Raw genomic sequence first — 24945 nt, 5'->3', positions numbered from 1 at the left:
TGTTTCTTAATCCTGAGTTCTAATTTGATTGCATTGTGGTCTGAGAGGCTGTTATGATTTCTGTTCTTTTGCATTTGTTGAGGAGTGTTTTACTTCCAATTATGTGGTCAATTTTAGAATAAGTGCAATGTGGTGCTGAGAGGAATCTACATTCTTTTGATTTGGGGTGGAGAGTTCCGTAGATGGTCCAGATCTGACTTCAAGTCCTGAATATCCTTGTTAATTTTCTGTCTCATTGATCTGTCTAATATTGACAGAGAGGTGTTAAAGTCTCCCACTATTATTGTGTGGGAGTCTAAGTCTTTTTGTAGGTCATTAAGAACTTGCTTTATGTATCTGGGTGCTCCTGTATTGGGTGCATATATATTTAAGATAGTTAGCTCTTCTTGTTGCATTGATACGTTTACTATTATGTAATGCCCTTGTCTCCTTTGCTCTTTATTGTTTTAAAGTCTGTTAGCTCTTCTTGTTGCATTGATACCTTTACTATTATGTAATGCCCTTCTTTGTCTCTTTTGCTCTTTATTGTTTTAAAGTCTGTTTTATCAGAGACCAGGATTGCGACCCCTGTTTTTTTTTTTTTTTCTTTCCATTTGATTGGTAAATCTTCCTCCAGCCATTTATTTTGAGCGTTTGTGTGTCTTTGCACATGAGGTGGGTCTCCTGGATACAGCACACTGATGGGTCTTGACTCTTTATCCAATTTGCCTGTCTATGTCTTTTGATTGGGGCATTTAACCCATTTACATTTAAGGTTAATATTGTTGTGTGTGAATTTGATCCTAGAATTTTGATGCTAGCTGGTTGTTTTGCCTGTTGATTGATGCAGTTTCTTCATAGTGTCAAGGGTCTTTACAATTTGTTATGTTTTTGCAGTGGCTGGTACTGGTCATTCCTTTCCCTGTTTAGTGCTTCCTTCTGGAGCTCTTGTAAGGCAGACCTGGTGGTAACAAAATCTCTCAGCATTTGCTTGTCTATAAAGGATTTTATTTCTCCTTCACTTATGAAGCTTAGTTTGGTTGGATATGAAATTCTGGGTTGAAAATTCTGTTCTTTAAGGATGTTGAATATTGGCCCCCACTCTCTTCTGGCTTGTAGGGTTTCTGCCGAGAAATCTGCTGTGAGTCTGATGGGCTTCCTTTGTGGATAAACTGATCTTTCTCTCTGACTGCCCTTAGCATTTTTCCCTTCATTTCAACCCTGGTGAAAAGATCAACAAAATAGATAGACCACTAGCTGGGCTAATAAAAAAGAAAAGAGAGAAGAATCAAATAGATGCAATAAAAAATGATACAGGGGATATCACTACCAATCCCACAGAAATACAAACTACCATCAGAGAATACTATAAACACCTCTATGCAAATAAACCAGTAAATCTAGAAGAAATGGATAAATTCCTAGACACATACGCCCTCCCAAGACTAAACCAAGAAAAAGTCAAACCCCTGAATAGATCAATAACAAGGTCTGAAATTGAGGAAGCAATTAATAGCCTGCCAACCAAAAAAAGTCCAGAACCAGACGAGTTCACAGCTGAATTATACCAGAGGTGCAAAGAGGAGCTGGTACCATTCCTTCTGAAACTATTCCAAACAATACAAAAAGAGAGAATCCTCCCGAACTCATTTTACGAAAACAGCATCATCCCGATACCAAAACCTGGCAGAGACACAGCTAAAAAAGAAAATTTCAGGCCAATATCCATAATGAACATTGATGTGAAAATCCTCAATAAAATACTGGCAAGCCAAATCCAATAGCACATCAAAAAGCTTATTCATCACAATCAAGTCAGCTTAATTCCTGGGCTACAAGGCTGGTTCAGCATATGCAAATCTATAAACATAATCCGTGACATAAACAGAACCAAAGACAAAAACCACATGATTATCTCAGTAGATGCAGAGAAGCCCTTTGACAAAATTCAACAGCCCTTTATGTTAAAATGTCTCAATAAACTAGGTATCAATGGAACATATCTCAAAATAATAAGAACTTTTTTTTTTTTTTTTTAAGACAGAGTTTCGCTCTTGTTACCCAGGCTGGAGTGCAATGGCGCGATCTCGGCTCACCGCAACCTCCGCCTCCTGGGTTCAGGCAATTCTCCTGCCTCAGCCTCCTGAGTAGCTGGGATTACAGGCATGCGCCACCATGCCCAGCTAATTTTTGTATTTTTAGTAGAGACGGGGTTTCACCATGTTGACCAGGATGGTCTCAATCTCTTGACCTCGTGATCCACCCGCCTCGGCCTCCCAAAGTGCTGGGATTACACGCGTGAGCCACCGCGCCCGGCCTATAATAAGAACTATTTATGACAAACCCACAGCCGGTATCATACTTAATGGGCAAAAGCTGGAAGCATTTTATTTAAAAACTGGCACAAGACAAGGATGCCCTCTCTCACCACTCCTATTCAACATAGTATTAGAAGTTCTGGCCAGGGCAGTTAGGCAAGAAAAAGAAATAAAGGGTATTCAGTTAGGAAAAGAGGAAGTCAAATTGTCTCTATTTGCAGACGACATGCTTGTATATTTAGAAGACCCCATCGTCTCAGCCCGAAATCTCCTTAAGCTCATAGGCAACTTCAGCAAAGTCTCTGGACACATTTTTTCATAGTGGCTGTACTAATTTACATTCCTTTCTGTGGGGAAGTGGTCCCTCCCCAGACACAAGAATTAGCTTGTGTTTTGTCCTGAACTTCCCTGCCTACAGAACTGTGAGCAATAAATTTCTGTTCTATATAAGCTACCCTATTTAAGGTATTTTTTGTTATAACTGCCCAAATGGACTGACACAGAATGAACCCTATGTTGTATTAAGTAAAGTTATTTCAGGTTTTATTAGTGATTGCAGCATAATCAGGGATTACCCTTGCTAATATAACATACTCTATTTTTTTAGTTCTCTATTATGTTCTATTGATTTATTTGTCTGCCCTTTAGCCTATACTATTCATTTTAGTGATGGTAGCTTCACATTACATCCTAATATCTTACAGAACAAACTCTTGCTTCCCTCTGCCCTGCCCAATTCTTGTTTTACAAGCCTCTTGCCTTGATCCTTTGCTGTTTCATATAATTTTTAAAAGTCAGCTTGTTATGTTTCATGAAAAAAATTGAATTTTCATTAGAATTATGTTGGCTCAATAGATTGATAATTTGGAGAGAACAGATATACTCATGATTCTGAGTCTTATTATCAGTAAATACAGTAAATTTGTCTATTCTTTAATGCCTTTCCAAAAATTTTATAATTCCATCCATAAAGATGTTGCACATTTTTAAATTATGTTATTTTCTAACAAATTTGCCTTTTCACTAGTAAATGATAGCTTTTAACATGTCATCTCTAAGCTCTTTTTTGCTGATATAGAAATAAAATTGATTATCGCAGTTGATTTTCCATTCTGCTCCCTTAGTAGTTTTGATAATTTTAATGTAGATATTTGGGGGGATTTTTCTCTTTGCAAGTAATCATTACACCTGCACATACTATTCGGTTGGTGCAAAAGTAATTGCGGTTTTCGCCATTACTTTTAATGTGCTTAATGTATTTTTAATAATTCTGCTTCTTTAATTTCAATGCTTATAGAGCCCTTTTTCCCCTTCCTTCTTATCTTGCTGTGTTGCCTAGGACTTCAGTACAACATTGAATAGAAGTGGTGATAAAATGCATGATTCATAATTTTTAAGAAAAACCTCCTAGCATTTTACCATTAGAATGCTTGCTGTAGATTTTTGGTAGATGCCTTTTATCACTTAAAAAAAATCCCAGCACTTTGGGAGGCCGAGGCGGGTGGATCACGAGGTCAAGAGATCAAGACCATCCTGGTCAACATGGTGAAACCCCGTCTCTACTAAAAATACAAAAAATTAGCTGGGCATGGTGGCGCGTGCCTGTAATCCCAGCTACTCAGGAGGCTGAGGCAGGAGAATTGCCTGAACCCAGGAGGCGGAGGTTGCGGTGAGCCGAGATCGCGCCATTGCACTCCAGCCTGGATAAAAAGAGCGAAACTCCGTCTCAAAAAAAAAAAAAAAAAACTCCTTGCTCTTTTTTATGATGAATGGGTGTGGATTTTACATGTTTTCTATAAGATGAGCATGTGGGTTTTCAGACTTAATCTCTTAATGTGGTGAATAATATTAATAGATTGTTTAAACAGCAGACATTTGGGTTTTCTCACTTTTGCTTTGTCATATTTCTTTCTACTTTGCAACTCTTGCTAAGATTGTGAGAAAGTCTCAGTGATTCTTACACAGCCAAGGAAATAGATTAATGTGACTCAACATGAATTTACTTTATTTTCACATACCGCTTAGAAAAGAAGAAGTTCTTAGTAAATGTCCTCATATCTGCAGCTCTCCATCCAGTTTTATAGGTAAGGGTTAAGGAAAGAAAGGAAGCAGTGAGGTGAGGAATTGTGGAATCTATTAACGGCAATGGCATTCTTAGGTTTCCAGTATACGACTGAGTAACCTCACAAGAACTAGTTTATTTAAATTAAAGTTAAGCGATTTTGTGGCATTTGCCAGCTGGAAGCCCCGAACCCAGCTTTTTTTAACTGAACAAGATTTTTCTTTTATTTTCAAACAAATATTGACTTTGAAATATGACGATGAATATATTTTAAATCAGAAAGAAACGCTTTCCTCTTGCTTTATTTGAAAGTAATCTTAGACTTTGCCTCCAGTTATACCCTCCTTTATGAAATAACTAAAAATCTGAACAAAATGTATTGAACAACAGCACTCAAGACATTGGACAACAGCAACATGATGACTCAACACAACATGGTGTCCTGGAGTAGACCTCGGAACAGAAAAAGGGCATCAGTGCGAAAACCGGCGCAATCCGAAAACCTCTGGACTTTAGTTAATAGTAATATAACAATGTTGATTTCTCAGTTTTTATAAATATGTCATGTATACTGGGTGAGGGGTATACAGTTGTATTATATTGGCAACTTTTCTGTAAACTAAGACTATTTCAAATAAGGCATCTTACTTAAGAAAACCGTGTACCAAGAGCTCTGGAAGCACAAAAGAGGTTATGATAACTTCTGTTTGTTGTCATTAGCAAAGGCTTCATAGAAGGGATGTCTGGATGCGTAAGAAGGTCTAAGAGTGGGTAAAAGCACAACAGCAAGAGGCAAAGGGCATTGTTGGGAAAATGGCCCTTGTTCATTGTTGGCAAGTATAGGATACAGGTGTTAAAGCAAGAGAAGAATGGGAGCTAAACAGAAATGGTGTGGGAAGTTATATTCGTCCTCCCCTAGAGAAGGTCTTGAATGCATGCTGAGAAATTTGGACTTCATCTTGTAGGCAATTATGAGTTAGAAAGGTAACATTTGAGTTGTGATTTATAAGGATAACTTTGTTTTTTGTTTTTGTTTTTTTGTTTTTGAGATAAAGTCCTGCTCTGTTGCCCAGGCTGGAGTGCCATGGTGCGATCTTAGCTCACTGCAAACTCCGCCTCCCAGGTCCAAGCAATTTTCCTGCTTCAGCCTCCCAAGTAGCTGGGATTACAGGTGTGCGCCACCAGGCCCAGTTAATTTTTGTATTTTTACTAGAGACGGGGTTTCACCATGTGACCCAGGCTGGTCTTGAACTCCTGACAGGCAATCTACCCACCTCAGCCTCCCAAAATTCTGAGATTATAGGTGTGAACCACTGCGCCTGGCAAGAATAACTTTAACAAGGGGGGAAGGTGGTTTTCTTTTGGAAATCCTGAGTAAACAATTCTGAATTCTGGCAATAAGCCTATGGAGACTTGATTATCAGAAGAGGGGAAAAGTAACTCATAGAAACCTAAGATTGACAAATTTTATGTCAATCTCTGATACAACTTTAGCATAAACTATGAAACCAGTGATGAAAGACATATATTCAAGGATATTTATTATGGCATTATTCATAGTACCAAAACCCAAAAACCATGTGAATTCTTAGCAGTAGCAGAATTGTTGAATGTTGGTGGTGTCTCCACATTCTAGAATGCTTTTCAGTCATTATAAAAAATGAGTTTGATTTATAACAGTTAACTTAGGGGCTTTACATGACATATTAAGGGAAAGAGGCAAGATGTGGAGAACTTTATGAAATATGATATTATTTTTGGAACAAAATAAGTTGGAAAGATGAAAAATCGTATGTGTTAAAAGCAGGAGAGTTATACATAAATAAGCAATACATTGTTAGCAGTGATTTGGAGGGTGGAAAATGGCAATTGAAGGATTGGGTAAGTGGTGGGGGAGGAACAAATGACATTCTTTTTAAAAGTAAGGTTTCTCTAGTGCCAGTAAGAGATAGGACATTCAACTAATGCACAATTATACACAGGGGTGTATAATTGCATAGAGAACGTATGAAAGGATGATCTCAAAAATGTGTATATTTTCCCAGAATGGTGACATTTCAGTGTTTGTCTCCCTAATTTTATGCTTTTGTGTATTATTTACTTTTTAAACCCAAAATAACTCTTATTCTTGTATTTTTTCAAGAAAATGAAATTTAAAGAAAAATCTCCTTTGACTGTAAAAAAGCCACTACCAAGCTTCTCAGTGATGCTGGTAACCTTCTCATCTCACCAGCACATTCCTTATTGTTTTTATAAACAGAATGGGCCCTGAGAGGAGCACAGTCACCCAGTGGGGTTTCTAGCCTTACAAAGCATTTTTATTCTGGTGTGCTCCATCTCTTTTTTCACCATTTGCCACATTTGCTCTGACATTTCTAGTGCACTTGGGACAGGCCATGCTTTCTTCAAGCTTCCAAAAACCATCCTAGCAGCATGTTTGTACCGCCTCCCGAGGAACTAACTAGAATGTTAAATTCTGTAGCATGGGCGAGTGCACCTCCTTTGGGGTGTAGTCCCTTTCCTCTGTTAACATGTTCAGCTCTTCCACAGCTGGCTTATGCTGTGACTACCCTAGTTATTGGCTTGGAGGCCAGGAGGGGAGGTGGGAATAGATCTTGAGGGCTAGCTATAGGACATGCCATTACAGAACTGAGCTCTGATAGAAATGGGGATGCTAAGATCCCCATATAGAGAAGCCAGGCGGGAGGGCTTAACTACCAGTAACAAGTTGGGCAAATTATTACAATGAGCAGTAAGGTCAGAGTGGAAGCTAGAGAACCATGACCTTCAGAAAATTGTGGAGTTGGTTAAGAGAACACAAAGTTCTTAGGGGCAAGATAGAGGAGCAGCCAACAAAAGGATTGCTCAATCTTTACAATAAAAATAAATCAAGGATGGATAATGAGAGAGGCAGAGGACAGCTATCCCAATCCAAAGTCATAATCCATTGCCCTTTTCCAGATCTGAGCTGTTCTTAGACCTAGAATTTCTTGCCTGAAGGAGTCAGGTCCCCACAAGGAAAGCTCCTACAACAGTATAAAAATAAGAATCTATAAAGATCATGACTTTCCCAAAGAGACCTGTGGAAATTTCCTCAGGTAAGTCTGCACACTGGGGAAAGTGTAATACTGAAACATTTTCAGGTCTGTTGGATGCAAGGTCAATATCCAAGTTGATTTTGAAGCCTGGATATCTGGAGTCCTATCCTAAGTCTAGCTCATAGGGGGTGCACCATGTCAATGGATTCCCCCATGATTATTTTCCTGGTTCCCAAATGTATAACTGACATGAACATACTAGGTAGTTGGCAGAACCTCTACATTGTTCCTTTGAGTGTAAGACAAAAGCTATCATAGTGGGAAAAGCCAAAAGGAAACCTCTAAAATTACCCAACCTCCCAGCCAAGATACCAAAATTTAAAAAACAAATTTCATCTTTGGGGGGAAATGACAAATATCAGTACCACCGTTAAAGACCTAAAAAATGCAGGGATGGTAGATCCCATCAAATCCACATTTAATTTGCCATCTGGATCCCACAAAAACCAGATGGATCCTGGGAAACAACAGCGAACAATCAAACTCAACCAAGCAAGAATCTCAATTGCAGCCACAGTGCTTGATGTGGCATTTTTGCCAGGGTAGAGTCTCAGGCATGTAGCATTCAGCTATTGTGCTGGATATGCCAGTCAGAAAAAGCATCAGAACACTTAACACCCACTTGGGACAGACACCAGGGTATATTTACAGACTTGCCTCAGCTTTAATTAACTTTCTCACTCTCTAGCTGCAAGATGTGTACTTGATAGAAGCCCCCAACTCCTGTGCTCTGAAATCTGTCCCTGTGTTAGTGCTAATACCACATTTCCCACTGGCTGCTTGCAGCTAATAACTGAGTATGGTGGGGATACTAAGGCAGTCTCTTTCTACAAAACCGGAAACTCTTCTTATGCATGACTTTGGCTTTAGGACTTTTCTTTTTTTTTTTTTTTTGAGACAGGTTTCAGTCTTATCACCCAGGCTGGAGTGCAATGGCATGATCTCAGCTCACTGCAACCTCCGCCTCCTGGGTTCAAGCTATTTTCCTGCCTCAGCCTCCAGAGTAGTTGAGATTACGGTGCTCACCATCATGCCTGGCTAATTTTTGTATTTTTAGTAGAGACAGAGTTTTACCATGTTGGTCAGACTTGTCTGAACTCCTGACCTCAGGTGATCTACCCATGTTGGCCTCTCCAAGTGCTGGGATTACAGGCGTGAGCCACCGCACGCAGCCAGGACTCATTATTGCCTTTGCCAAAACTTTCTTAGAACTGCACTACGACCTGAGATGTTCCCTACCCACTTCCTTCCTTTCCCCTCTCCTCCACAGGGGTTAGGCTTGCATTGCAGTCTCGTGGTTCTCCCAGCCTCTGCCAGCCCTTTCCCCATTTCTTGTGCCTAGGCATTTTCCCCAACACACCTCTTGCACAGCTAATCTTATCTTGGTGTCTGCTTCTCAGAGGATCATAACTAACACAAGCAGGAAGAAGAAGTCTAATACGTGGATGGTCAAGCTGATAGTGCCTGTAGTCCCAGCTACTCGGGAGGCTGAGGCAGGAGAATTGCTTGAACCCGGGAGGCAGAGGTTGCAGTGAGCTGAGATCACACCACTGCACTCCAGCTTGGATGACAGAGGGAGACTCTGTCTCAAGAAAAAAAAAAGGTCCCTGTGTTAGTGCTAATACCATACTATGGACTGCACTCAGGGGTGACTGAGAGAGAGCAGTGTGGGAAATCTTCCCAAGTAGGCAGAGCTTCATCGTTGCATCTCATCATATACCTTGTGCGGAAAAGATGATTTCCAATGTTAGACTATGTAGGAATTCATGGATAGTGGCAAGTGACATGACTGGAAAACCCCTCAAGAACCTGGAAGAAGAAATATTGACAGATTGGAGACAGAGATTGGAGAAAGGGGGATGTGGATGGAACTATAGGAGTAGGCAGAATGTGCGAAGATCTTCATATCACATATTAACACCTAACCAGGCATGCCCACAACAGAATAGACGTTAATTGCATAAACAAAATGACTCAGCCAGTTGATGTCAGTCAGCCTGTGTCAACAGCCATTCCAATGCTGGCAAAAAGGGCACATGAACAGAACAGCCTGATGGCAGAGATGAAGTGTGCATGGGTCCAGCAGCACAGGCTCCTCTCATCAAGGCTGATGTAGCTGCTGCTGCTGCCCCATGTCTGACTTGCTAGCAACAAAGGACAAAGTTGAGCCCCCGAATCAGCACCATTCCTCAAGGAGACCAGCCAATCACTTGGTGGCAAGTTGACTGCATCTGTCCTCTTCCACTCTGGGTATAGGTTTGTCTGGCCCGCCTGCAGGGCCTCAGGCAAGCATCACCACACAAGGGCTTACAGACTGTTTGACCCACTGATACAAGATCTCACATAACATCCTATCAGATCATGGGCTCCACTTTACAACAAGGGAGTTGCAGAAATGGGTCCATTACCATGGACTCCACGTAGCCTCTCACCTACCACAATACCTAGTTGCTTCTAGCCTGATACTGCAATTAAAAATGGTTCGTTGAAGGATCAATTGAGGTGCTAACTTGAAAGACAACATCCTCCAATATACACTTTAAATCAATACTCACATGGTGCTGTGTCCCTATTAGGTAGTATACATGGTTCCACGAACCAAGTTGGAGTGTTTCCATTTACCATCACTCCAAGTAACCCACTTGGAGAATTAGTACTTTAAAAATATGGACTCTGTACCTTCAAAACTTCTGGTTTCTAGAGCATAGGAAGAGTTCCTTTAAACTGAAAGCTGTTGTTGATGTCCAGGCATTTCAGTTTCCTCAGGCTGATCGATTATCAGGAAGGAGAGGAGTTACCATTCGGGAAGGGTAATTAACTCCAATAATCAGAAGGACATTGAGGGCTGCACCTACACGCTGAATGTGGCAGGGAAGAATACGTTTGGCATCTATCTTAGGCATTCTGCAATATTCCTTTGTCCAAATTTGATGTATACAGACAACTGCAGCAGCCATGGCCTAAGAGGGCCCAGTGACTAAGACTCAGATCCTTGAGGGTTGAAGGTCTGGGTTGTCTCACCAGGTAAACCACCTAGATTAGAACAGGTGCGAGCAAAGGGAGAGGGGAAAACAGCATGGGTAGGGGAGAAGAGGAATGAGAAGTATTGGTTACAGTCTCAAGACTAGCTATAGCTGTGAAGGTTGTAGTTTATTTCACTAATGTTCCTCCGTATGTTTCCTTTAGGAAGAGAGACCAAAGCAGAATCCCAGAAGAATTGATCTCAAAGTTTATTTTATGAAGAAAATTGATCTCAGTGACACAAAGAGTTGGACTGTAGTAGGATCCCATGTTTTGCTGCCTAGATCTCCATCCAGGAATGAACTCTCATTTCCTCAGCTTCTGGGAGGGCTGGCAGCTGGCATTCTCAGCTGAGCCTCTTTCTAGGACTTGCCCTTGCCCTCGCCCTCATCTGAAGACAGCTGCGTTGCCCAGCATGGTGCCTCCTCCCAGGTACAATCGCCATCCAGTGACTAAAAAACAGGGGTCACAAAGGCACACCTGCTTGCCTCGATTTAGGACAACTTTACCAGGCCAATCCAGCCTCATGGCTCCCTGTAGGAACAGTTGAGGCCATAGTTGTGACTGCATCTCAGTTCAATTTCTCCTCTGCCCAAGTCTCCTTCCTTCATTCCTCCACAGATGTTGATCCTGAGACTACTTTCCAGCAAACTTCCTCCATGCAAATCTTCATCTCAGAGTCTGTTTCCTGGGGAAACTAACCGATAAAAATGCCTATTCTGTGAGGTAAAACACTAAAAGTGCAATACAAGTGGTATAAATATTCTGCTACAGGAATGCAAAGTCAGATATCATTTTTGGCTTAGGAGTCAGAGAATGGAGACATTCTGAGCTGGACTTCTGGGACAGTAGGATTTGATAGGTGAAGGGGGCATGAGATGGCATATGACTAACATAGGCAGGATTTTGCTAAATGAATTGGAGATGAAACATCGTAAGTGCAGGTGCACAAGTAGAAAAGTAAAATCAGAGCTCAAGGAAGGGGAAGTGATCCAAGTGGGCAGAAATGTGGGGCCTATTTAGAGATATACCAGGAAATAAAGCCAGGATGAATAGCAAGGTAGGACCTGATTGTTAAGGGTATTAAATGCTGGGGTCAAGATTGTGACCATTACTTACAAGTTGGTTGGGCATGATTTGGTGAGTTTTAACAAAAGAAGTGGCAAACTCAAAGCTTCCTTTTCATGTAAAGTATAGAGAAGTAGAGGTTCATATCATTAAATCACTATAATTTCAGTGTGAACTTCCTAACAATTTGGGCTAACAATGAGATAGGACACCTTATTAAGCAATGAGCTCTCCATTATCTAAACAGAAGCTGAATTTCAAGCCCATGCAGAGGAAGTCTTGAGTTGACTAGAAGATAAGATGTTTGTGGGGACTTTTCTTCTTTGTTGCTGATATTTACTATCTTGGATATTGTGTTAAGTGCTTTACAGGTATTCTTATTTAATACTCACAAGGCAGTATGGTAGAGAATCTATTATGTTGAAAATAATGGGCTGGGCATGGTGGCTGACACCTGTAATCCCAGCACTTTGGGAGGCTGAGGTGGATGGATCATCTGAAGCCAGGAGTTCAGGACCAGCCTGGCCAACATGGTAAAACCCTATCTCTACTAAAAATAAAAAAATTATCCTGGTGTGGTAGCTCATGCCTGTAGTCCCAGCTACTCGGGAGGCTGAAGCACGAGAATTGCTTGAACCCGGGAGGTGGAGGTTACAGTGAGCCGAGATCATGCCCCTAGATTCCAACCTGGCAACAGAGTGTGACTAGGTCTGAAAATAAAAAGGAAGAAAATAATGAACAAAAAAGGTGAGTGAACAGTATTAAATTTTTTAAAAGCCTAATGTATTAAAGGAGGAGAAAAGCACAACAATGAGTGAACAAGCAGAGAAAGAAAGAAAGAAAATAGGAAGGTAAAAAGGCATGTTATCCAAACGGGCTTCTTTTTAAAGAAGAAAGAATTTTAAGGAAATGCAAAAAATAAGTTAGGAAATATTGAGGAGCAAAATCGTGAAGTTAAAAATTCATTGTAAAATATATTGATATGTCCAAGTTCAACTTGTAGTGAATGGACTCTTATACAGAATTTGAGCCAAGTGCTAACACAACAGAATTAACAGTATGAGGGTCAGTCAGATCACTCGATTTTTGGAAACTGGCTTCATGATGCTGCTTCCCCTTACGTAGTTGTAGACAGGCTATATAAAAAGCTGTCAGAGTGGAAAGAGGGAGCGGATTTGTGAATTTTTTTTTTTTTTTTTTATGGAGCAAGTTGTTATGGTTCTTTAAGTCATTACTCTCCCAAGGGATGAAGTTTTGGGGTGCACTCCCTTCACCTCAACCTAGTAGGGAGAGTTCCAGGAGATAACAAGAGAAGTTGATGTTTGCTCAAATTTACAGACGCAATAACTGGTGCCTGGCTTCTCCTGAGAACGCTAAACCTGCCTCTAGTTGGCTAGATGGTAGTAAGTAAAATGAAATGAAACAGTTCATGTTAGATGCTGTCCAGTATCTAAAGGGGATGGAAGGTTCTCAGCAGCAAGAGCCCAGAGGTAGAACCAAGACTCCTAAGCGTGAAGGATGGAGTCTCAAGTGAATACCTAGACAAGCATCTGTCCTGGTCCAGAGACTTCCCTGGTAAAGATGACTCGCACAATTCTAAGAAGTTAGAATTCCAGAAAAAGACTAACAAGAAAAAGAGTGAGAAGTGTGTGTGGAAGAGGTGAGGCAGTTGTTTTCCTATAAATAATGTTAAACTAAATTTGGTTTGAGGATGCCTCGTAATGTGAGTCTCTACATAACAAACTGCAGCCTAACGTAGGAGTTGCTTTTTTTTGTACTAATGAGGTGTCTCAGCCAATTACAGCAGCCAAGCTACAGCCAATCCCAGGTGGCCAACGGATCAGCCTATCCCCAATAAGACAGCTGCTCACCTGTGACTAATCAAGCTGCTTCTGGACCTCATTTCCATTTTCTGTTTGTAAATGCTGCCTGCCCATCTTGCCGAGCAGAACTCTATGAACTTTCATTTTTGAGGGATACTTGATTAGCAAATTGCTTTTGTTCAATTAAACTTTGCTAAATTTAATTTATCTAAAGTTTTTCTCTTAAGAACAAAGATTGAGATATTTGAACAATCCCTTGTTTGGAGCTGACATTCTAATTTCTGAATTGAGGCTATTTGTATTTTTAACAGGACCCAAGGACTGTCACGTAAGGGGAGGCTAAAAAGCCTTGACATTTTCTAACTTTCCATGCAAGAACAGTGATAGACAACCCCACTACGCAAAATGTCATGGGGCCATGGGAGACAAAAACTAAAGCTGTGCTTTGGTCGCACCTCAATGATACAGTTATAGCACTTACACAATAACTACTTGAGAAAGAAGAACAGCCTTGCACCAAAAATAGAATGAGAAGTAACAGGTCACTTTACACCAAAAGTAGAGGGAGACTCACAGGGGACAAGCAAATTGCCCAAGGCCGCGTGGGTGATAAGTAGCAGATCTGGGGCTCAAATCCAGATCTGGAGCTTTTAATAGCCATGCAACACTTCTCTGTTCCTTCCCTTCTGAGAAGGTGATTATGTTCATTGGGGTGTATCTTCTACTACGGTTTACAGGAGAGGGTTCACCTTGTCATCATTCTGAAGGATTATTTTGCATTTAAAAAGCTGGCAAGATATCTCTGAAGATGGAACATAGCCCAAGGTTACGACTTTGTTTTACACATTACAGTGTTTGAAGGCCACTGGTGGCCTGTTCTTTGAGATGAAAACAATACATCAGTAGGAGCTAAGTGGAAGGGAATAAACTGGTCTCCAGGTACCCAGACAGTATGTGAGTCAACAGAAGGAACACTTCCTGTGGTCTATTAATAATTCAGAAGCCCTTTGTCCTCAACCTTCCTCCACTCTCCAATTCCTAGTCTTCTTTTCTTCCTACTTTCTCTTACTTCCTCTTTGCAGATAGCCTGGCCTGGCAGGCTGCATTTAGGTAATCATTGCACAATACAATTAATGACTCTGTCTAAAAGATTCTTGCTAGCATTTTGCTTTTACCCTTTATAGGGTTTGGCTTTTAAAAGCAAATGAATATGGAGTCGTGATTTTCTGGCTGCCTTTCCCTTTGGAATATGATATTTATGCTTTTAAAACTTGTTGTTGCTGTTGTTACAGGGCATTTCGCTGATGAGATTTATCAAAATGAACCTACAAATCAGCCACTAAGAGACTGCATGAATAAAAACTGTAATTAGGAAAATGATCATGACAAAAGCAAAAACACAAGCAACAGCTTTAGGAAAAAGCCTAAAGCTTTTTTTTTAAATAATGGTTTATATTCTCACCTCAGCAATAATTTATCAAAGTCTGTCACTCTGAATGAAATTAGATTCCTTTTTAGCTTCAGGAATAGGCCATTCCTGGAAAAGCAGAGCTTGAAAACATTTGGTAAAAAAAAATTTATTTTTACTCGCAGAAAGAATAATGTGCAATGCTATTTCTAGTGAAGGGATGGGAACCAGGATCCAGATATGCATCTGTCTACAATACTGAGGTCCTCTTACCTCCCCTCCCCTACAAAGGAACTCTCGCAGTATACAGAACTATTAAATATTTTTAATGGGATACTCTTTGGATAAAATACAGTCACATTCTCATTCTTTCTTCAAGTATCAGTCAGATTTCAGAGTATAAACTGAAGCAACAAATAGTAAGAAAACCCACCCATGAAGACATTTTCTCACTCATTTTTTTTACTATTGTATTTTTGGCTATTTATTTTATTTGCATTCTATTTAGTGTCGCTAAGCTGCTGTACACATACTCATTTGAAGAGGTGTGCTAAAAGCTTTTGGTGTGTTTTGCTAATGATCATCCTATCCACGAGTTTGTGTCACTCAATGATCAAGACAGCAGTCTGCAGTGAGCCCACCTGCCCACCAGCCTCTGCAACAGTCAGCTGAGGATGCTTGTGCTGGTCTGATGCCAAGGCCCTGATTAGACCTGCTAGTAGGTGAGGACCGTGAGGCTGGACCTCCAATCCCGAACCTCTCTTCCAAGCTGCATTCCAAACCAACTGTTGCCTCCAACTCCCTATGACTAAATCTGACTTCCCTTCCACTGGCTATTTCCAAATTTTTTAGAAGCAAGCTGTGCATTGCACAGTGTTGAAATGAGGCTAAAGTGAGTTGAATCCAAGCTCTACACTTAGTGTTTGATCTTGGGAAAACGATGCATTCTTCCTGAGGCTCAGTTTCCTCCTTTGTAAAATGTCAGTAAAGGTTCCTAGAGTGTAGAATTTTATGCATTTAGAGAGACAGCATTTCTAAGTGACTAGCCCAGTGCCTGGCACAAACACAGGCACTAAATAAGCAGAGGTTTCCTCTCTTTCTCCTCACTGTCAATGTTACTGCCACTGTGTACTGTAACCAAGTTGGACATGTTGATACCAATTTTTCTCTTCTCTTTTCCCTTAATTGAAGCCAATCATCAAGTTATGGAATATTGGAACTAGCAAGAACCTTAGAAATCCTGACCATCTGATTCAGTGATAAAATACAGAGAGAGACGTAAGTAACCGATCATTGAAGCAATTTTGACACCCATGTCAATTAAATAACAACCATTATTTTATGATAGAATTTGTAGCAAAACAATCATATCAAACGAAAGAAGATCAATCAACTATAATTAGTTCAGTGATCATGTACAAACACAGCTTCAGGGTACAAGTCAAGATCTATTTTCTGAACTGTCATCCGATGGTTATTTATGACTATGAACTATATATTTTTTTTGTAGAATGTTCCCTGTCCCTGGTATAATCCTTTGCCCCGTGTCTCTTCTTTCTTTGTCATTCACTAACATAGGCGAGGGATCTGTCTCAAAGATAATTGGAGGAGAAAGGGATCACAGAAGCAGACGAAGGGGGAAAAGTAAGATAATTCCAAAGGAGACAATATAAATGTTTGAAAGCATAAAAATTGACTACTTAATAAATTACGTTACATGTACCCTGGAACTATTCATTCCATGCATTGTATATGCTATAGCATGAGTTCATTTGTGTTCTTATAGTTTATCCTAAGGGAATCTACTAAGCAAAATAAGAATTAGATATTAGTTCTTTATCACACAACTATTCTTCCTTTCACATTCCACGCTAAATAATCATGTATAACCCAAACCTCCTATTTACCACTTTCACCCCCTTCTTCCTCCTATGTTCCATGTACAAGAGAAAATAAATGATCCATAGTTAACATATTTTTTATGTGAAAACAGGAAGAATACAAATCATATATCAAGTTAGAGTATAAATAATTACTTGGTCTTTTTTTTTTTTTTTTGAGATGAAGTCTCACTGTGTTACCCAAGCTGGAGTGCAATGGTGCGGTTGCAGCTCACTGCAACCTCCACCTCCCGGGTTCAAGCAATTTTCCTGCCTCAGCCTCCTGAGTAGCTGGGACTACAGGCGCACACCACCACATGGGGCTAATTTTTGTATTTTTAGTAGAGACGGGGTTTCACTATGCTGGCCAGGCTGGTCTGAAACTTCAGACGTTGTGATCCACCCGCCTTGGCCTCACAAAGTGCTGGGATAAGAGGTGTGAGCCACCGGGCCCGGCCTAATAATTACTTTTATAAAAGATCTAATTCTTGAATCTCCATAGTCATTGGATATGCATATCATCCCAGGTTCTCCCACTAATAAAACCGGAGCCAGGAAAGAAAAAAGACCCTCTCCTTAGTGAGAGTCTAGAGTCTATTGTGCTAAAGTCTACTTATTTGTCAGGGCAACTTGGAAAGTTTCCGAAGATCTGGTCTTCACAGTTTACCATTTTGCCCACCAGCCCAGTGCACTGATTTGACGCGATGTGAGGCAAGCAGGTGAGGAGAGTGGCCCAAACAGTCTGGGATTCTATGGGGTTACCTCTGAAACGCGAAGACATGCCGCTCACAGAAGAGAACAACGGCTACAAGAACTGCAAGGCTGCAAAGCTTCATCCCAACAGCAATTTTCTGCACAACAAACTTCCCTGGAGAGAAAGACCCAGATCATTAATTGCATAAGAGCCTTCTTTACACACTAGTTAAAATATAACGGCATGTTCCCTCTTGTTCCTTGGGGTCAATCAACTTAGTTTCCATTTCCAATCCCAAAAAGAGAAATACGCATTGGCTTAGTCAGGCTGTTGCTTGATAATTAAACCCTCAAAGACAGTATGATGAGAGTTGCTCTTAATTTAAGACTATCTAGAAAATGTGCAACTCCTTGGGGAAGATAGGGCCAAGAATAAAAGGATAGTGATATAGTAGGATCTTGTCTGATTTGTTTCAGAACAATAGCTATAGAATATTCACTAATGGATTACAGAGCCCATGTTGAGGGAGGTCTACAGTGTAGGAGTATAAATGTCTTCCCTTGCCTTTGGCTTTTTCAACATTTTAAATTTAGATGAAGACATAGAAAGTGAGTTCCTCAAATCTGGCTAATCCAATCCAATACTGAGGGGCAGTTTGTAAGGATGATTACGGGATCTCTGTTCAAAAAGATGCTTCCTTGACCAGATGGAATGATGGGCTCATCCTCAGACAGGAATACTGTTTCATGGAAGCTGTTGTTCAAGCAGTAAAGACGTGAGGCCACTTTGAATCTCATTTATTTAAAGGTCACCATAATAGCCATCAACTAAATCCAGGCCCATCCCCCATCATTTTGAAAGTAGCATCAAGTAAGATTTTGTCCAGTATCAGGCCACATCCTACCCTCTGTAATGGGTGGAGCCCTCTTCCCCTACATTCCCATTGGTTAATGCACTTGAATGTTCTTGAAGCCAGGATTGGCAAATTTGCAAAATAAATCAGCCTGCCCACAATGAGCTTCTCAGGAGAAAATGATTGAGATTTCAAACTCCTCCTTTTGAGATTCAAAGTTATTAAATAACATTTAATGATTTAAGGTGGGCTCCACTGTAACCACTTTTTGTATAAGAAAGAAGAAGAAATAAGAAAATACATGTATGTCTGTTCATTTGTGGAGAAAGAAACACAGAAAAGATAGACCAGAAATCCAAAGATTGGTTATCCACAGGGGCTGCGGGGGTGAGTGGAAACAGGGTGGGAAAGGCAGGGTGGAAGACATGGGGGAGGGACGCTTCTTTGGGTAAAGCTTTTTGAATAGTTCTGAACTTTTCTGAATTTTAGAACCATATTATTTTCACATATGTACTTAAAACAAGCAAACAAATTTTAAAACAGATTACAAACAAAAACGAACCTGTGTTTCAAATGAATAACATGATCACACCGAAGGAGAGAGAGAAAAACTAACCCAAGTAATTTTTACCTTATCTTTTTAACATAAAAGGTAACTTTAAAATAAACAGCCAAGAGTTAAAATACGCTAATAAATTCTATCAATTTTTTGTGCTATTTACTTTGTATCTGTGTTTCTTCTTTATGTCCGTTTTTCTCTCTGGGGAAACAAAAACAGGATACAAAAGAAACAGAGTGCACAAAAAATAATAAATTTTAAATTACATTTCTTTCTCTTTCCTTTTCTTTTTTTTTCTTTCTTTGCTTTTGAGACGGAGTCTTGCCCTTTCTTCCGGGCTGGAGTGCAGCCGCACGATCTTGGCTCACTACAACCTCCGCCTCCCAGGTTCAAGCAATTCTCCTGCCTCAGCCCGGAGAGCAGCTGGGATTACAGGTGCTGCCACCACGCCCGGCTAATTTTTTGCATTTTTAGTTGAGACAGGGTTTCACTGTATTGGCCAGGCTGTTTGTTCTCCAGCCCTTACCTCGTGATCCGCTGGCCTCGGCTTCCAAAGTGCTGGGATTACAAGCGTGAGCCACCGCACCTGGCCTTAAATTACATTTCTTCTTGCTGAAGCAATCTCTTAAAAGTTCCTATAGCAAAAGTCTACAGCTGGTAAGATCTTTCATGCGCTGTATCTTTAACAATAACTTTCTTTTGCCTCACTTTCAAGTACTGGTTTAGCTGAATGTGAGACTTGAGTGTGACGGATGGGCCACTGTCTTTTGGTGTTTCCTGTTGCGTGGCAGGAATCTGCTGCCCAGGTAATTGTTGTTCCCCTGCAGTTTAGCTGTCCTTTCTCCTAGGTGACTTTTAAGGGATTATCTTTTTCCTTGGTGCTTCTCAGATCCATTACTCTGGTTTAGATGTGGATTTATTTTTTATTATCTTGCTCAGTACGCAGAATGTACTTTTGATCTGAGGATTTAGACATTTCTTCAATCTAGGAAAATCGTTTTATTATTTCCTTCAGCTATTGTATCTCTGCTAGTGCCCTGTAGGGGCTCCCGTTGGAGCTTCTTGGTCTGTCTTTCATGTCTTGTATCCCTCCTTTCATGTTTTAAAAACGCATCATCTTTGTCTTATACTGTATGCTGTATTCAGGGTGAGTTTCTCAGCACTATCTTCAAATCCGCTAATCCATTCTTTCAGTCTAATTTAGACCACATAGTCAATTGTGCTTTAAAAAATTATCGTGATGACCATATAAATCATTTACAGCTGGTTCTTTTGCATGTTTACCAATTTTGTTTTTATGCCAGTATTTTTAAATCATTTAAGATTTTTTTTCAATTTTTAAATTGATATGATTCCCTCAGACCTCTCACTGAGAATCCTCAGAATAGTTATTTTAAAGTCGATGTTGCACTGCTTAATGAGGTTAATTATATTTGGGTGAATTCGTGTTCTGAGTATTGATTTTGTTAGCTGCCTTTATTAGTATTTGATTTCTTCTGTGATTTGGAACTCTGGTTTGCAGACTCATTTTGCGTAGGAAGTCTTCTTTCAAGTAGGAAGTCTTTCATTTTGTTCTCTCTTCCTCTACGCTCACTTCTGTCTGCTTGGCACATGCCTCCAAGAAGTCCCTATGCTTCCAGTCCAGAACCCTGTCTTACGCTGGTTTTTGGAGTGGATTTAGAGACCCAGTCACCAAACAGCAATGACTTGACTTAGTTACTGGCTTAGTCCTGGTGTAGTTACCCATCTGTCTCATACTGACTAGCAGCTACTTAAAAATCAGTTCCAGGTAAAAGTGAGCAGCATTTTTTTCCTTTGTATTAAGGTACATGCAGTGAAATGCACAGATCATAAGTGTATAGTTAGATTGTATGTATAGTGACATGTTTGTCCAAATCATTTGCCTGGTTGTTAATTGGGTAGTTTGTCTTATTATTGATTTGTAGGAGTTATTTACATTTTCTAGACATCAGTCTTTTGTCAGATACCTGTATTGTAAATATGTCTTCCTTTGAGAAGTGCCTGTCAAAGTCTTTTGATCATTTTGGAAAATTTAGTTTTTTGTCTTTTTACTATTAACTTGTGAGATTTATATATTTAGGATACAACTCCTTTGTCAGACATATACATTGTCAATATTTTCTGACACTTTGTGGCTCTCCCATTTTTTTATTGATGTCTTTTGCAAAGCAGAAGTTTTTAATTTTGCTGAATTCAATTTATCAATTTTTCTTTAACAGTTAGTGCTTTCTGAGTCATGTCTAAGAAGCTTTGTCTAACTCAAGTTCATGCAAATATTCTTGAAGCTTTACAGTTTTGACTTCTACTTTTAGGTTTATGATTTATCTCAAATTAATTTTTGTATATGTTGTGAGGGAGGGATTGAAGTTCTTTAATTTTCCATATAGATATTCAATTGTTTTAACACCATTTCCTGAAAACACCTTTCTTTCTCCCATGGGATTGCTTTGCCATCTTCGGAAAAAATCCATTGGCTCTGTATGTATGAGTCTACATCTGTAAGTTTGCAGTGATTTTTTTTTTTGTCCTCACAACAATAATTAGAATGCTTTCGTTTTATTTCTTACCTCTTTTATCTCTTTATCCTTCAATTTAGATATTTTCTATTGATCTGGCTTCAAGTTCACTTATTCTTTTCCCAGCAATTCCAGTTTGCTGATAAGTCCATTGAAAGAAGTCTATTTCCGATATATTTTTCATTTCTGACACTTTCTTTTTTGAATTTAATTTTTTTATAGTTAGCTTTTCACTGCTACATTTCACATTTGTTAATACATGTGTGAACAAAGATTGCCTTCAAGCAATCTCTGCATCTGGTTCTTTTGACCATTTTTTCTTTTGAAGAAGGGTCACTTTTTATGCTTTTTCATATACTTGTAATTTTTTATTGAATCACATTTGTTATGTATAAAATGTTAGTATAGACTAAAGTAACTAGCAGATGAGCCCAGAATAGGTCACATATCTTCTCTCATGCCACCAGTGTGAAGGATTGGGCCAATCTAGGTTGCGATTGAGCTGGGTCTAGGCTTCGCTGTTATTTTTGTTAAATTTTATTTATTATAGACTTCAAATCATTTGAGGACAAGATCAAATTCTTTCCTCTAGCCAGGAAGGAGATCTGAGTGCCTGGGAGGTTTGTCTTAATTCTCCTGCCCTGCCTGCACCCACTGTCAGGCCTAGTGCTCCTGCACCATAGGAGGGGTCTCAGCTCTTCTGCTCTCCTCTTCCCTACCAGCAGCCACAGGCAGCCGCTGCCTCCTATGCAGCACAAGGCTGGGTTCATTGTGGGATTTCTCTGTTTTCCTGCCCTGACCTCAAACATCAGCAGGCTCTGAGCTTCAAAGAATTCATCTCTCCTACATCTCTTGACTCTTCCCCAGTGCTGATGACCACCATCTTGTTCTCAGTCTGGGGCTCAGAGTGCTTTGAGATTTGCGATGGTTAATTGTATGCATTGACTTGACTGGGCCATGGGGTGCCCAGATATTGGTTAAGCATTATTTCTGAATATTTCTGTGAGAGTGTTTCTAGATGAGATTAGCATTTGGATCAGTAGATTATAAAACAGGCCCAAAGAAGGTATAGACTTCATCTAATCCATTGAAAGCCTGAATAGGAAAACGGGCTGAATAAAAAAGATGTCTTTCTCTCAGCTTCACTGACTTTGAGCTGGGTTATCAGTTTTATGCCTTCAAACTTGTACTGAAACTGGAACTTAGACCATCTGCTTTTCTGGGTCTCCAACTTGTTGCCTGCCTGGGCATTCTCAGCCTCATAACCATGTCAGCCAACTTCTTATAAGAAGTCTCCATATATGTACATATATATACACACACACACACACACACACACACACACAAACACACATATGTTTATTTATACCTATATCTTCTATTGGTTTTCTTTCTCTGGATAACCTAGACTAACACAGAGTTGCTTCCAATTTTCCTGCTCTGCTCTCAGACTTTGGCAGACCAACATGTCTGTGCCTCAGACAGGGCCTTTTCTGCTCTCCTGTCCCGCCCTCAATTTTGGTTTATTGGTTTCCTTTGAAGCATCAGCTCTCTGATGAGCTGCAAAAATTATCATTTTGGAGGTTGTCCAGCTTGTTCTTACTAAGGTAGGAACAACATTTGTCTGCAACTTTCTGTATCCTATGTGGAAGCAAAAGTCTGGCAGCAACTTTTATCGCTCTTTTTTCCCCACAAACTGGGAAGAAAGTACTCAGTCTGTGGCCCTGAGCAGTCAGCTTACCTGTAGCGCCCTAGTGTGCCTTCAATGCACACAGTGGCCACTGTGGCCACCATTGCCTGTCTCATGCCATCCACACCAGCCACCACTCTGTGTTTATATTCCATTCCTTGTATCTGAAATTGTCTCTCATTTGCTCTCCTTTGGGTTTTGTCCTTTTGTATCTTTTCCTCTAATTTTATGAGACTGGGGAGAGGTGGCGAAAGTCTCATTAAACCATAATCTCTTTGAGTTGTCTTGACTTAGAAACCTCCCTCCCTGCATTTGTCCATGGATCTCTTCATTAGAGTAAATAGGATATTTCTTTTCTTCTCTGTTTTTGTTTGTATTTTTGTAGTTTATTTTTCTCTTTGTCTGTCTTCAGTTGCTTTTACTTTCTGGTGCTTTCCTTTGTATTTCTCTCTTTTTTCCTAGTTTATTTCTACCTTCACCTTTTTATATAAATCTTAACATAAAATAATATGAAATCTTAACATTTGACATATTAATCTTTTTTATATTAAGATATAATATAAAATCAATTTGTTCAACTATACTTTGGAGAAAACGAAATCATTTTGGTGGTGAGTGGAAGAGGTGGAGCTAGCATTTGAGCTGCTTCACCAAAATGTCCTTCCAGAGAATGAGACAAAAACATTGCATTGGTGTAAATCTGGTAAGATTTCCCATCCACTTCCCAAGTCATTCACCTGTCGAAGTGACCTTCATTACTCACCTTCATGCTGGATCTGAGTTTTGCTCTCTCTTTGCTTTTGCTGTCCTCTCTTGCCCTTCTCATTCAAGTGGCTGTTTCTTAGCCCCAGGCCTCACTTCTGGTGCTTCATTTTCTAAAGAGAAAGATTGGACACAATACATATGTCAGGAATATGTACAAAGAAAAAACTATAAACCCTTCCACTAAAAGTGAAGCTCTCAAATAACTTTTTACTCCACTCTATGCTTTTTATGACTTATACACCTAAAATTAAATGATCCATAGAAGTTAAAAATAGAAGATATATAGAAGGAGACATCAATGCAACAGAAACAGAAACAGAAGCTGGGGTAAAAGATAAAAATAAATGAGCTTTCAAGTCAGAGGAAAAACCTGGAATGAAGCTTAAATGCACATTGTTAAGTGAAAGAAGCCCATCTGAAAAAGGCCTCATATGATATGATTTTAATTATATGACATTCTAGAAAACGGGTTCAGATGGGAGGGAGGGAGGAATGAGTAGGTGGAGCACAGAGGATTTTTAGAGCAGTGAAACTGCACAGTATGACATAGTAATGATGAACACATGTCATTAAACATTTGTCAAAACCCAAAGAATGTACAACACAAAGAGTAAACCCTGGCCAGGCATGACGGTATGTGCCTGTAGTCCAGTTACTTGGGAGACTGAGATGGGAGGATCCCTGGAGCCTGGGATTTGGCCTGGGCAACATAGTGAGACCCCATCTCAAAAAGAAACCAAAAAAACAGTGAACTCTAGTCAAACTATGGACTTTGGTTAATCATAATGTATCAATATTTGTTCAGCAAGTATAATAAATGTGTCACACTAATACAAGATGTGAATAATAGGAGAAACTCTGTGTGTGTTGGGGTGGGGAAATGTAGGGGTGTGAGGGGACATGTGGGCATTCTACTTTCCAATCATTTTTTCTGTAAAGCCTAAAGCTGCTGTAGAAAAATAGTGTATTTATGAAACAACACAAACAAAAACATGGCACTGTTAAAATCAGACAAAGCAAAATTAAGCTATGCAAAGCAAAAAGCTGAACAAAGATCAATTGAAATTGACAACAGGTATAATTAATATACGACAGCCATTAAACTTTATGAGTCGAAAAATACCTCAGTAGCATAAGACAGAGGGAAAGAAAAAGAAAGAAAAAAAAGGAAAAAAAAGCCAATACCATTA

General features: G+C 39.8%; 1 protein-coding gene across 1 annotated transcript in view; it reads right to left on the bottom strand.

The window, feature by feature from the left end:
- CPB2 (carboxypeptidase B2) overlaps positions 1-17554 on the bottom strand; it is a 61593-nt gene extending 44039 nt beyond the window's left edge. The window contains exon 1 of the mRNA XM_037741142.1: positions 17420-17554. Within this exon, the coding sequence (XP_037597070.1) occupies positions 17420-17493 (74 nt within the window). The 5' untranslated portion in view covers positions 17494-17554. The remainder of the gene's footprint in view (positions 1-17419) is intronic.
- Between the last annotated feature and the right edge of the window lie 7391 nt (positions 17555-24945).

The sequence above is a fragment of the Cebus imitator genome, unplaced genomic scaffold (genome assembly GCF_001604975.1).
Source record: "Cebus imitator isolate Cc_AM_T3 unplaced genomic scaffold, Cebus_imitator-1.0 Scaffold94, whole genome shotgun sequence".
NCBI classification, from domain to species: Eukaryota; Metazoa; Chordata; class Mammalia; order Primates; family Cebidae; genus Cebus; species Cebus imitator.
Note: the sequence above shows the minus strand (reverse complement) of the source record. Positions and strands in the feature narration are given on the sequence as shown.